At 41.0% G+C, this 14,839-nt stretch overlaps 1 protein-coding gene across 5 annotated transcripts in view; it reads right to left on the bottom strand.

The window, feature by feature from the left end:
- Positions 1–3,267: 3,267 nt before the first annotated feature.
- Positions 3,268–14,839, bottom strand: part of ENPP2 (ectonucleotide pyrophosphatase/phosphodiesterase 2) — a 107,235-nt gene continuing 95,663 nt past the window's right edge. For all 5 annotated transcript variants that reach the window (XM_044245042.1, XM_044245045.1, XM_044245043.1 and 2 more), the window contains 5 exons: positions 14,648–14,783; positions 13,513–13,590; positions 10,355–10,487; positions 8,450–8,606; positions 3,268–3,870 (listed from right to left, as the gene is read on the bottom strand). In XM_044245042.1, coding sequence (XP_044100977.1) covers positions 3,700–3,870; positions 8,450–8,606; positions 10,355–10,487; positions 13,513–13,590; positions 14,648–14,783 — 675 coding nt within the window. In that variant the 3' untranslated portion in view covers positions 3,268–3,699. The remainder of the gene's footprint in view (positions 3,871–8,449; positions 8,607–10,354; positions 10,488–13,512; positions 13,591–14,647; positions 14,784–14,839) is intronic.

Genomic DNA, 14,839 nt, shown 5'->3' with positions numbered 1-14,839 from the left:
GGGTCTAAGATTCCAGCTCCCCAAAAGGATCACAAAGCACATCCTGGAGTGTAACCATAAGCTCAGATCCACAGACTGCTCTCCAGTTCTGAATCCAAGGAAAGGACCCTCCTAAAAGCTATTTCTTTTCACCTATTCAGTGGATTTCTGTTTCACAAAAGACAAGAAATCTATTCATTTCAGACTACTTCAGCTCCTTGCCCCTACTCTGCAAAAAGACCCAAAGCCAAAAAAATACTTCAAGAGGGTATATCTTACTTGGCGGGAAATAGAGATAAAAGTGAAGAAGCAAATTTACAAATTAGGTTTCAATGAGATATCCTACCATAATTCTTATACCAACTCTGAGAAATAGGTATTATTATCAGTGTTTTACAGTGTTTTAACATTCAATCGCTCAATGGCGCACTGATCATCACCACTTGAGGTTTTCTGGGAGGAACTACCTAAATGCGGGAAGGAATTAGAGGGAACAGGGCCCAGTGTCACACAAGAACTGGAGTTTTGCCTGCTCCCAATAGCCAGAGTGCAAAATTTCAAAGGGCAGGGTCATCGTTTCCATTTTTATATTCCAGCCAAAATGGAACATCCCTGCCAAGAGGGGTCAAGGACATGTGCTTCCTAGAAACGCAGCCCAAACAGGAACTCCCGCCGCTCTTGGTGGGCCCTCCGGCAATGTTCTATTTACCCCAACCTACAAACTCAAAACATCTAACACTGGTTCCTCACTGTCCCATACTGTCCCTCTGCTCAAAGTCATGGGAGAATTCCCATTGCCTTAACCACTTCCCACCCACAAGGCAGCCTGGTCCTGACTCAGCAGAGACACAGTGAGAGACAGTTGAAGTGAGAGAAATCCAAACAGGAGGAGTCATCGGGACCTACCGCACCCACCCTCTTCCCAACCACCACAAGGAATCATGGGCACTGGATTTGGGGGCAGTGGCTCTTGGGGCAGTTCTACAAACCCAACTGGCCCCAAATCTTACTTTTGTTCAGAGCTTTTTTTTTTTTTAAAGTTAACTCTCCTAAAAACAATTCCGAATGTTTTTCCTCTTGGGAAACTATGTGGCTGCTTTCCTGGTTTACACTATTTACAATGAGCTCATTTTAGAGGCAGTTTCTGAATCCATCCCCATGCACAGGACCACCATGCTAGCGAGCCGCTGGCAACTTGCTCAATGAAAGCATGAATGGACTAAGGTCTCAATATAAAAAAATAACAAATACCCCAACTTAAAATAGTCTTTCAGGCCTCATTTTAATAGACGCCCTGTCCATTCAGGGACTTTTGTAAATAGCCCCACAATTAATGACATGTGTTTATCGGCAAAGCCACTTACCTGAAATACAGAGTGGTTGATGTTCTCTCTGGGGATAAAGAAAGATTTGACCTCCAGATAAAAATAGAGCAGTGGTACTCAACTAAATTTGCCACCACTCACCCCAAAAGCCTCGCATATAACCTATTTTGAGAAGAGTTCAACTTGAGGTGATACAGAAAGCCAGCTAAGCAAGGAGGTTGCAATGGTTGCCGCTATTAACAAAAAACAGAATTGACCCCTTTCTTGTAATGTTACTGTTGGGAAACAGCATCATAGCACTTAATAGGTATCAGGTGTATTTTACGTGGAATTACAGTTAGAACATACCATGTCATTGTTGCAGATGTATGTCAATAATACTGAAACACTAAATCAGATTCTGTCTCACCTTTGCTTGACATTTCTTCATTTTCCATCCAAATGCCTCAGTGGGCCTCTAAGGATCTAGTCGCCTGGTCCCTACCCACCTCGCCGCTGTGCTCAGGTACATCTATCCCTTTTTGGGTCCTAACACATTCCAAGATCTTTCCCACCCCCAGTCCTCGGCCACACTCTGCTTTCTGGTCCCTGCCCCTCTCACCCTCCAAGTGTTGGCTGCCATGTCATCTACAAGGCTCTTCTCTTCCTACCCCTTGTCCCCCTGCACCTGTCTAATTTCTTCACAGCATATACCACAAGCACAACATCAGGAACCACATCTATATTTTACAATGTTGTCCCCAACAGAAAGTATCAGTACCAGCATGTAGCAAGTGATCAGTACATCATTATTGCCTATCAGATGAAGACTGGGTCATATTCCAATTCATTTCTTTCATACTTTCACCCTCATGCAAACTAAAAAGCTCAATGCAAGCATTCTTCCCCATTGCCATCCTCATTTTTCTCCTTTCTGTAAAATCTCCCCTGAACTCCTCATTTTTCAGTGTTTAGAGACAAGGCATACGAAGGGCTAGAGATATGCGTGGAACATAGTGGGCGCTCAGTAATTACAACAGTCTTTAGTATCTTCATGTTCACTTCTTCCCAGGGATTCCAACAGCTGGTTTCCAATTATGGCTTTCTTCCCTTACTACTGTTGTCGTGGTTCCCATATCCCAGTCAAATCTCTCCTACTTCTGCTGTAATGGGTTTTTTATTTGACACAACGTTCTCCTTCTTAATTTTTAAAGGAAACAAACTTTATAAAAATTAAAACCCCATTTCACTGACCATAAAAGGGACAACTATAAAAATTCACATAATGAAAACAAAGCCATATGTTTTCTTCTTCTCTTTTTTAAAGGGGGATTAGCAACTATTAGAGATATGAGGACACTAATGTGATCCTTTCTCCAAGACACAATCAGAAGGACTGAAAATCTCTCAATGACTTCCTCACTCTGTGTTTCATTACTTAAAGCTGTGTCCATCTACAATCACCCCATCTACCATTACGACCCTTGTCCTATTCTATTATTACTAACACTTTTCACTTGGCATTTATTATTTTCTACCTAAATGGGTTAGTTACACTTTTATAACTATCCTCCATCCCACTATCTTATTTCTCTAGGTTGACCTTAAGCAAAATATATCCTTAAGAGAGTCTCAGTTGAGTTTAATACTTAGAGCTTTGAACGAACTTATCAAAAGAACCTACTCCTCCAAAAGTCAAAATATTTTTGAAAGAGATTGGTGAGAGAGGGTATTCAGAAGGTCTTCTGGTTCCCCTCCCCCTCTGCCCTCCTGATTTCTCAGAGATGCGTACCTAAACTATTTCATCCAGGCCCCTGTAACTAAATATCATGGATGTCCCTTTGAATATTTGCATTCTATTCAGCAAGGTAGAGGGCTCAATACAAAAAAAAAAAAAAAAAAAAAAGGATGCTTTTTGTGCATGAATATACCCGAAGCAAACCCTCTAAGCTATAAGTGAAACAAAGGCCAAATAAACCAGAAAAAAACTGAATGTGTGATTTATTATATTTAAGATTGGTCTATAAGGCTTAAATATGTCTGTCATAATTAACAGTAAATGAATGCAACTTTACAAAATCAGTATTTTGATACAGTACAGGACTACATGTGGCAATTGTGCATTGGAAAATTAATATTTCCTCAATGCAAATATCAAATTTGCAGCACCATTTAGAAGCTTCCACTAAAAATGCAAGCTGCAGTATTTATTACAAGCTCTACTCAGAACACAAGACTACCTAAATCAAGCGTTAGAGAAAAACAGTGGAGTCATTCAGGCGTAACATGTCAGATTTGGTACAGGATTAAAATACTAACATTTTTTTTTTAATGTCCCGGTTTCAAATTAATAAATACAAAAACAATATAAAAATATACACCAGTTGATAAGACTGCACTGCAGGTGATCAGATAGTTAGATCTCACTCTCGTATGTATGCAGGTATGTCTTTAGTGCCAGAATTTCTGGATAGCTGCGGCTTGTCTTTCGGAAGAAATCCAGACTGGTGAGCTGTTCGATGTCCCGCACCCGAGCGGTATGCATCTTCATGAGTTCTTCTACCCATTGTGACTCGTCCTCCGAGCTCTGCAGTGGAAACAGAGGACAATCAGAGCCAGACTTTTCCAGAGCAGGTTCTCCAAACAGTCAATTTGCTGTGAGTCCACAAATGAGCCCTCCATCCTCCTGAACCCAGAACCGGTGTGTCTTGTTCCTTCCTGGCCTCCGCAGCCACTCTACCACATTCCTGCTGGGAATGTGCCACAAATATGTGCCCTTGGCTGTGAATGTTTTCAACAGCAATTAGCTGTACCAGATAAATGAGACATGTGGTGTGAAAGGGCATTTGACTCAATAGGTTTTCAGAACATAAAATTACAAAAACAAAAGGCCCTGGAGGATTCAGCAATGTGTTTCTTTCCCCACTATTGTTAAACCACACAGGTGAGCACAGAGCAAGGGTAATCTGGAATGCTCTTCTGGCTCCTGAGGAAAGCAAAGAGCTGATGCCCCATGCACAAAATCTCACACGTGCTTTCTTAGTCTTTCAGAAGAGCCCACAATATCGAGTACATACGTGGTCTATCAAATGGCAAGGAATTGATATTTTAATAATGAGTTCAACTTAAAGCAGCTCAGTAGCTACATCTGGTGCATTAAAGTCCAAGAAACCAAGGTTGGAATTGTGGCTTTATGACTCTCTAAAGAGGAGACCCTGGCCAAACTACTTAACCTTTCTAGGCTTTCTTCATTGGTTCCCATGGTAAATATACTTACTTCATCAGCTTTTTTGGATAGTGGGAAGAAGAAGAAAAAGGAAGGCGGGGGTGGGGGGGGCAAAGATAAAGTAAGGAAACAGCGTCATAGAAAAAAGGAAGGAAATCTCTTTCTGTCTTAGCAATTTGCCAATATGGCCTCCTTGGCACAAATTCCAATGACGGATGTTCAGATGTACCACACCAAATAATTCATTCATATCTATGATGAAAATAAAAAGTAATTCAGGAGGAGTAGTACTTTGCATTTTATAAATATCTTCTTTCACTTTTGTGAGAAGTCAAGAGAAAGAATGAGATCTGAGAGCCCTGAGAATTCTGGGGAATAAGCCTACCTTCATCAGTAGACCTGAGCAAATAATTTCATTCCCAAATGCCGCCCAGGACTGCAATAGCTCCCAAGAGCCATTCTACAAGTTGAAGGGTGGCTGTGTGTCCCAAGGCTGAGCGTGTTCAAAAATGCCCTCGCCCAACTCCTTCACCGCACGTGTTCTCAATGAATTCGCCACCAGAGCCCGAGAACCTGCAATGGGTTTTCTCGGAAAGCTCCAACCCACACAGACCTGGACATAGAGCTCCAGCAGCTTTTGCCAGTGCTAAAAATGTACCACGAGGGTGTTGGTTCAGGAAGCTGATGCCTGGCCATCCCGGGGAAAATGAAGAAATAGGAAGAAATTGCTTTTCAGGCTGGGGAAGTAAGGATTTTAACCCTCCATGCCCCACCCTCCTAACCCAAGCTAACCAAGTTCTCTGCGATTCACAGGAAGAGACAGGCCTAAATATAACTCTGCCCACAACGGTACTGACCAATCCTCACTGTGACCATATAATTAACGAAGTAGGAGGTCTCCAAATGGATCAGGACCCCCTCAGAGTAAGCAGAGTAAGCGTGAAGCTATATTTTGGGAGAATTTTCATATTCAACTCTTTATTTTTCAGTGGTCTAATTTCTCTTTTGTAAATGCAGTCACTCAAATGTACAAAGGGGTGGAAAGGTTTTTCCTAATTTAAATAGTGGCCAGCTGGGATTATAAGGATTCAAAGAAGAAAAAAAACTGTCTTTTGCTATTTCTTTCCTTGGGAAGTAATTTGCCAATTTCACTTGAAGGGCATTTTCTTCTGGTTCTCACATGCACAAATCTCGCTTGCCACTAGTGGTTAGGAAATACTGGCCATACAACACAGGAAGAAAATATCTTCTGCCTGATGCAAGCTGGCAACCCACAGAAATATTTGCTAGGGGAGACTTTGGTGTGAAAGGCAAAACTAGGAAAATTCAAATTAAAATTCATGTGCACCAAGGGAAAGGAAGGAAATGCTTTCAAAATAAATAATTAAGAAGATAAATGCAAACAAAAAGCCCACCCATCAACTTGCTTATTGTCTTTCTTGCTACAGACATTTACTCTTCACCTGCCTTTTCTCCCTGACTTTCTCCTAAATAAGTTTGTGATTTCAACCCCCGGCAGTTGTAAGGTGACCTTCAAAGCAAGGACAGGCATCTGTGCAGGCAGAATAAGCATAAGACACAGGCTCGCCACGAACTCTACAAGAAATATCTTTAAGTTCTACGCAGAGTCCAGAGCCAGAAAGGGTCGGAAGACCTGGGAGGATGTCTGTGGATTTCATTTGTGCAATTTGGGGTGACTGAAGAATGCCATTGAACTGAGCGTCCCATCACCAAATTCTCCTAATGACAGAGAGACCGGAACATATACTCCCCAGGAATCTGGGTGTACCTTGAGTGGCCCACTATCAGTCTGGAATGTCTTTGTAGTCCTCTGTCTTAAAAAGGCATGGCAATTTAGAATTTCACCCCATAATGTATGGGTTTTTTTTTTTTTTTTTTGCAGAAATTTTCACCTCCCCATAAGTTTGTAGTAAAACTCAAGTCCAAAGACAGTATATCACATTTTGCCGAGGCATTACATCACGCTGGTACACTGCTGGCTACACTTGTGGTTACGAGTAATCAAAATGGAGGACATTGAGCTAACAAATTGACGACTGCCTTTCACTTTCAGTTCCCCCGCTTCTCCACCTCCCATCAAATTACTGATAAGATCTTACTGATCCTTCAGTATTATACTGCTGCCTTCCACCCTCTTTTTGAAATCCCCAAGACCATAACCTCACTTCCTGTTCTATGACCTCAATCCTGTGAATCTTGCCAAAGCACTTTGAGCACCATGCTTGACCCATTCCAACTTCAATTTATTTCCCTAAAGCCTAAAATGTTGCTGTTATGTGTCAGCATTTTTCATGGCTACGTAATGCCTGTGCAACTGGAAGTTTCTAAGGTCCCAAGGTTCTGCTACAGAAATCTGATAATCTTGAAAGAGGATGGGCTTTTGAAGTCAGAAGACTTGAATCTGAAGTTCTGCTCTCCTACTGACTGGCCAGGTAACATTGGATCATACTTTTCCTTTATTACCTAGAGCTTTCAAAACAGTGAATAAAATGGGAGTGGAGGGAAGACCATATACGCCTGCCTGGTAGAGTAAAGAGATGATTAGAAATAATTTATGAGGAGGAACAGCACAGTTCTTGGCTGGCAACACAGACTCAGAAAATGGCGGCAGTGATTACCTCTGCCACTATGGCTACTATTGCTACTATTTTTATTTAAGTTTGATTCCAAACAACTTTTCAAACCTTATGTCCCACCATTACCCTCATTTTCAATATTCTGGTCAAGCTTCATTAGCTTTCTTGGCCATATTTCAAATTTCCATTTTTTCCTGTATTGCTTACTTGGCTTTGGATATATCCACAGCCGCCATCTTTACCCACAGCTGAAGCCATAGTCCAATAGGTACCTTGCCCATGAAGCTGATAATCTGTGGTGAAGCTATTTTTTTAATTCAATTAGCCAACATAGTACCTCATTAACTTTTGATGTGGTTTTCAATGATTCATTAGTTGTGTATAACACCCAGTGCTCATTCTTACAGCTCTTTGCCTTTTGTAGCCGTTTCTGCCCCTGTTTTATTTGCTCTGGCCCACAACAGACCCCTCGAGCAGTAAGTATGTTTAGCAGACTGCTGCTTTTCCCACCACCACAATGTACACAATTTAGGAAGTGAGTAGGATTTGTGACTAAAACCCTTTTCCCCAGATTACATTCCTGCTCCTTCTAGTCTACAAAGCAAAATCATAGGGACTATTCTAAAATCAATCTTGGACTGCAGCTGTTCTGTCACATTAAAGAGATCTGGGGAAGTAATGTGATCGGTCCCCAAGTGTAGGCAGAATGAGCCCAGAGCCAGGAGCCCACAGCATGGCTCTATCCCCTGCCAGGGTGTTCCTCAAGATGCCTTCCTGCCTCTGTGGACAAGTCATCTGTGCTATTTAAGAATGGGGTCACCTGTTACAACTGTTCTCATAACTAGCAGTAGGTGAAAAATCTGATTTATATTGTATTTATGCCTCTGTGTATGTGTCTTTAAAAAAAGTTCCTATTAGAGACACTTTCAAACGTCCACAAAAGTAGAGACTAATATAAAGAACCCCTGTGAATTCTTACCTAGTTTCCACAAGAATCATAATGTTGTTCCTGTCATCCTACCTTTACAAAGTATGTCTCTTGCAAAAGCAAAGACATTTGGGTACTTTGATCAGTGGACAAAATTGAACACATAATTAGAACCACAGAAAATAACACCCTCACACTCCTCCTCCCTACACCCTTACACTGAAGGTTGACAAAGCATTTCAAACACCAAGTTCCCAGGTAATAAGTCAGGTTTTGAGTGGATCCTTTCTTCGTTCTACTTGGTTACACTGTATAGTCCAAAAGGCTCATAGTAAGTGTGTAAGTTTCCCTGGTGGGAATCTACATCAAGAAACAAAGGTGACTCCTTTTAAAGGACTTGGTCTTTTGAACTCACACTGCAGCTCTCGTCATTGTCAGGTCGGTGAGGGAGGATGAAGGAGGAGACGGAGAGGGGGCCGTCACACTTGTCGGCCGGCTGAGTGAAATCCAGGCAGCTGGTGATGATGCTGTAGTAGTGAGTGGGTACGGGAATAGAACTGCCCTCCACGTACCTGGAGAGAGAAGGAAAAATAAAATGATCACTGATGTAGTTTGTCGTAGTAGCTTTCTTTTTAAAATGGTGACCCATGAATATTGCCCAAGTCGTTAAAATTAACTCCCATTCAACAGAATCATTTTTCACTTCTAAGAACTAGCCTTCTTCTGTGTTTTGAACCTAATGCTTTTGCTGCCTGAATCCCCTCTTTCTGTAGACTTGGCAGAGTGAAAGTGATGGTCCAGGCAAAGAGAACACCACGAGCCAAGACGTAGAAGCTGGACAGGATGAACATATCAAGAGAGTAGAAATATGAGGCTGGAAGAGTCAATAAAAAGCCATAATTTGGGGTGCCTGGGGGCTCAATCTGTTAAACATCTGCCTTCAGCTCAGGGCATGATCCGAGGGTCCTGGGATCAAGCCCCACATTGGGCTCCACGCTCTGCCTCTCCTCCCAACTTGTGCGTTCTCTCACTACCTCTCTCTCTCTCTCTCTCAAATAAATAAATAAAACCTTAAAAAAAAAAGAGCCATAATTTGGTGACTTCTGAGGGCTAAGTTGTGGGATTTGGGCATTATGGTTTAAGGAGTAAGATCTCATTGAAGGTTTCTGTGCCAGGAAGAGTCATCACGAGATCCCATGTTTCAGGAAGATAGCTTGCACAAAATTGTGTAAAGTGGACCTGAGGGAGGAGATACTGGAGAAAGGGGAATAACAAGCCCTTTCAAACCACAATGAGATGCTGAACTTGGTACAAAGACCTCATTTACTCAAGGAAATACTAAGGACTGATGAGCTAGTGACGAGCCAAGAAATTAAAAAAAAAAAAAATCTTTTCCAGTAAACTGAAGTACAGAAACTCACAATTCCTTACCTGGCTTTTATTGCCTTAATTTCAATCATTTTCAAAATATATGATTGAAATATGATAACTTAATTTTGGCTAAAAACTGTTACAATGATTAGCAATAAAATAAATGTATAAGTAAGATGAAATTTCTCTTATGGATGATAAGAAAGGGAGTAGGATAACTCCTGTTTTATTAATTATATATATGAAAAAATAGCTTTTTATTCCTAAGTATCTGTAAAGCACAATTAAACCCTCCCATATTTTATGCCACTCTCTGTTTCATGCATGTATAAAATTAAATGACTTCTAAAGAGGGGAGGCTGGGTGGCTCAGTTGGTTAAGCAGCAGACTCCTGATTTCCACTCAGGTCATATCTGAGGATCCTGGAACTGGGCCCCGTGGCGGGCTCCCTGCTCAGTGGAGAGTCTACAACCCCCCCTCCTTCTGCCTCTCTCCCTCCACTCATTCTCCACTCATTCTCTCACTTTCTCTCTCTCTCTCAAATAAATAAATAAAATCTTAAAAAAAAAAAAAAAAGACATGCTGAACCAGAAAATCTAAGGGATTCCAAAAGCCCCCCCCCACAAAAAAATAGAGATAAGGGAAAATGATCATCTTTCCACTGAAGAGTTGTTAAAGAATAAATGACAAATTAAAAAAAAATCTTTTGGTGCATTTCTCTCATGGAATGGAAAAGTCTATGTTTTCACCACAAAACTCCATTCCATTCCAGCCACCATTAACATGTTTCATCAAAGGTCCAAAAGCACCAAAGAAATCATAAGGAGATTCAAAGAGCAAAGTATTTCAGGGGTATCAGCTCTTCTTGAGTGTGTGAATATTTGAAAAAGAGCCTTAAGTGAGCTCTTAGAATTTAAAACTACACCCTGAACAGAAATGACAAACTTACTGTTTGATTTTATCCTGTGTGTCATGTAAGCCATCGTAGTCATAGTCAAAAATTGGTCCACTTATCACATTAACTCCATTTCTTTCTGAAGCATATTTCTTCACCAATACCCTTTGGAAATAATTCCAAATTCCTGTGGGGGGAAAAATTCTGTAATTTATGAACAAAAACTCCTTGCTGTGGTTGAATTCTCTTTAGGATGCATTCTACAAGCCAAAGGTCACAAGCCAAGAGACAGTAGAGCTGTTGCAATTCTTGAAAAGAATTCGCCCTGAAGTATCAGCTGTGTGTGTGTCATTTATGAGCCAGCAAAGGGAAAGGTATGGAGACATTGGTAGGGGAGTTTAGCTCACCTAGCCCAGTAAGTCAGGGAAGGGTTTCTCACTGAAATTGCTCCTGAGTTCTGAAGGATAAGTGGGTGTTTTCTAGGCAAAAGGGTAGAAACACACCAGGCAAGGGGAACCATGTGTACAAAAGAGGAAGTACAGTGTTTGTGAGAAACTGAAAAAAAGGCCTTCATCTACCTTTTCTTCCTTCCTTCCTTCTACAAGCTTATTTCCAAGTTTGTGTCTCTAGCCCTGACCCTTCAAAGGAGCTCCAGATGTGTTATTCAAGCACGCATTTCATGGTCCTCTTGAATACCTAATAATCATGGCTCGCAAAAATTTATCAGAACAGAATTCTTGGTCTTCATTCCCAATCTTGCTTGAACTTCTGGCTTCTCCATCAGTTAATTTCACTCACTCACTCACGTGATCAGGTCCAAATCCTAGGAGTCATTGTCAAGTGGCTCCTTTCACATACACGGGAACAAGCCCTTCCAGGTTTACCTCTGTAATACTCTGCCATCATCCAAACCTGACCACCTCTCACCATCTTCACAGCATCCAACCCATCTCAGCTACTACCTTCTTAGCAAAGAACTACCGCAGAAGACAGCTTCCCAGTTAGAAACCCTTACTTTTCCACATCCCATTACATAACAGCCATTGGGATTATTTTGCACTATAATCAGATTGTTTCACGTTCTTCCCAACTTCCTGTTCCTAACATTCCAGGTGGTATGTTACTGTAATTAGAATAAAGTCCCAACTTTCCACTGTGGCCCCTGCCTATCTGCATAACTTTACGTCCTACTTCTTTTCCCCTTGGGTACATGGCTTTCTTCCTGTCTTCCTATTTGCCGAACTTGCTTCAGACTAAGCTTTTGCATTTGTTCTTCCTTTTGCTGGGAAACCTCCCTGATCTGTGCATGTCTGCTTTGTCCTCCTTCATCATTTCTCATTTTCAACATCACCCCTGGAAAGGACTTCCCTGCTCACCTTAGCTCCAGTTTATAGTATGGTCAGTCGGAAAGATGAAAAGAAGCAGAGTGGGGGAAAAGGAAAAGTGAAAGAAGGAAATGACAAGAGAACAGGAAAGGCACGTAATGTTAGGTATAACTTAACTGCACTCTGCTCTACATGAGGATGGGGACCAACGATTATCACTTCTTATCTCCCCTTATTAAAAAGCACTTGGCTATTTTTCTCATGGTGCTACTACTGTTCTTTATACCTCCTGATACTCTACTCTGAATGAGAAAGAGCAGCCCACCAGAGCCCAAATGCCCCAGATATTTGTAAGAGAAAGGAGGCCAGTGGGAGAGTATTTCAAATGTTAAGCAGAAAAACTGGAAAGGCAGAGAGGGAAAGAAATAACAATGAGAACAGTCAAAAGACCAAACCCACAGACATGTGGCATGTGAAAAAACCATTCCCCTAGGGAAGAACAGGAAGCCCTCTGTGAAAGGCCTCTTGCCATGCCAGCCTCAGGGTGGTACTGTGTGTTTCCTTTATTACACTTGGTCAAAAGAGCATCAGCAAAGAATAAAGAAATCCAGGAAGCCCTGATTTGTGGAAATTAAATGAAGATGCATTCCATGTAATATGATGGCAAATGTATCTATGTGGGTTTCTGAAACATTTCTCAGTGGGGCCTAAGAAAAAACCCAGGAAATCTCCTTTTAAAAGCTTACTTTAATTTTCACTCATAAGCCATGGATTCTACACCCTTGAATAAACCTTCACTTACTAGCTAGGACATCAAATAAACATTTTTTTTCTCTAAATGATGTTGGCCATTTCACTGATGTCAAATTGGTGGAGATTATCACTTTTGATGGCACTCTACAGTCACATGTTTGGATTCTGAAACTTTATTTCAGCCCCAAGGGTCCTGTAACACAGTCAGTGCTCCTTTGCCAAGTAGAAGCTGGTAGACGTGCTTACCTTTCCTATCTTCTCTATAAGCATATAAGTCTCTTCACTAGAAAGGGAGGTAAATGTTATTCCAGAATGTTTTCTCTATCTCTGAATACATGGATGGATGGATGGATAGATGGTTGGATGGATGGATGGATGGGCAATTGAGTGGATTCTTTGTAATCAGAAATAGGAAATGGATTATTCTGGCCATTGGACAATTAAGTCATAAACCTATATAAGCCATAGAGATCATGCAATCAAATCTCATAATTTTATAAATGAGAGGTTAAATGACATTTTTATGATTATATAGCTAAGTGGTCATACTCGGGGGACTAGAACTTGGTTTTGGGGGCAGGGCTTGCTATGCCATTCATAGCATCACTATCATTCACCATCATGTCATATATAAAGAAATTACAAGTGTTCAATGAAACTAGAATAATTTGCAAAGCTCTTTCTGAATTTCACAGTCAACAGTCAGAATACATCATCACCATCAACCCTAAAAGAGAGAAGTGCTAGTAGCTTTTAACAGTCAGTAAATAAATGTAGGTGTTGTTAAATGTCAAGTGGCCTCCATAACAGTTGATTAAGCTTCTGTCTTTAGCTCAGGTTATGATCTCAGGGTCCTGTGATTGAACCCTGCATCTGTCCCCCCACCCCCTCAGTGGGGAGTCTGCTTCTTCCTCTCCCTCTGCCCCTCCCCCCGACTCCTGCTCTCCCTCTCTCACTCTCAAATAAATAAACAAAATCTTTAAAAAAAAGTAAGGTTTTTAAAAAATAGAAAATATAAACACATGAAAGATACTATTATTATCAAAATTAATATAGAGGCAGAAAATGTAAGCAGTAAATTTAGAAATATTTCTTTTCATAAGTAGTAGTTTACTAGGTAAATATCAGACTTACGTTTGAAAGCAGGGTACATCGGAACCATATTGGTTACAAGGAATGCATCATATTTAGCTTCTGGTGAAGAGCTCAGATCTAAACATTAGGCAAACAAACAGTGTCCATCATTTACCAAAATCTACATCAATAAAAAATCAATTTTCTAAAATGGTCTAAACAGCATGAAGTGAATGGCGAATGGATCTACTCCTTATTTCTACTCATTCCCTACTTGATACAGCATTCCCTGCTTCCCCTCCCACCCAATCTCTTTTCTTCACCAAGAGCTCTCTCCCCCAAATTTTTACAATGTTTCTTCTTCCTACAGAGTTTTGGGTCAACTAAGTATTATGTAAAAGAATTCCTTGATTTCACTCGTCTAATTTGGACTTAGAAATGTCATCAAGCGGGGCGCCTGGGTGGCTCAGTGGGTTAAGCCGCTGCCTTCAGCTCAGGTCATGATCTCAGGGTCCTGGGATCGAGTCCCGCATCGGGCTCTCTGCTCAGCGGAAAGCCTGCTTCCCTCTCTCTCTCTCTCTGCCTGCCTCTCCATCTACTTGTGATTTCTCTCTGTCAAATAAATAAATAAAATCTTTAAAAAAAAATGTCATCAAGCTATTCAGAAATAATAAAAACACTTCCCATATTCTTAAGCGATCACCTGTATAGAATTTAAAACATTAAAGTCTTAATGATATACTATTTCACTTTCAGGTTCCCACTTAATGATGTGAAGGCTCATTATTATTTCTTTCCCTCTCTGCCTTCCAGTTTTTCTGCTTAACATTTGAAATACTCTCCCACTGGCCTCCTTTCTCTCTTACAAATATCTGGGGCATTTGGGCTCTGGTGGGCTGCTCTGTCTTTCTCATTCAGAGTAGAGTATCAGGAGGTATAAATAAATCGCATGTAAATAAATATATATATACAATGTATATTCCCTTGTACTTCAAAATGCTCCTAGAGAACAGGATTTGTGAAAGGTGGTCTCTCTTCTGACTGATTTTTGGAAAGATCCCACAGAAGTTCACCTCTTCAATCTCTTCAGTGCCTCTCCAGAAGAAAACATGAAGACCACTGAAATCTTAACAGTCCAAATTCCAGAAAATAATATCCCTCAAGAATGATCAGATCCTGATGTTCTATAACTTACAAGGAGGGAAGAGGAATCCATAGGACATCTGTTTATCATTTTTGTAGGCCAAACAGCTTTGACTGAAACTCGGAGACACACGGAAATCAGGCCGAACGCAGCTGGTCAGGTACTCAGGGACGCCTGAGACCTCTGCCTGCATGGTGAGTCAGAGGTAGTTAGGAATGCCATCACAAAGACTTTGCTAAAGCA

Source organism: Neovison vison, chromosome 4 (assembly GCF_020171115.1).
Source record: "Neovison vison isolate M4711 chromosome 4, ASM_NN_V1, whole genome shotgun sequence".
Classification (NCBI taxonomy): domain Eukaryota; kingdom Metazoa; phylum Chordata; class Mammalia; order Carnivora; family Mustelidae; genus Neogale; species Neogale vison.
The sequence above is the reverse complement of the archived record's forward strand: the minus strand, read 5'-3'. Positions and strand labels throughout refer to the sequence as shown.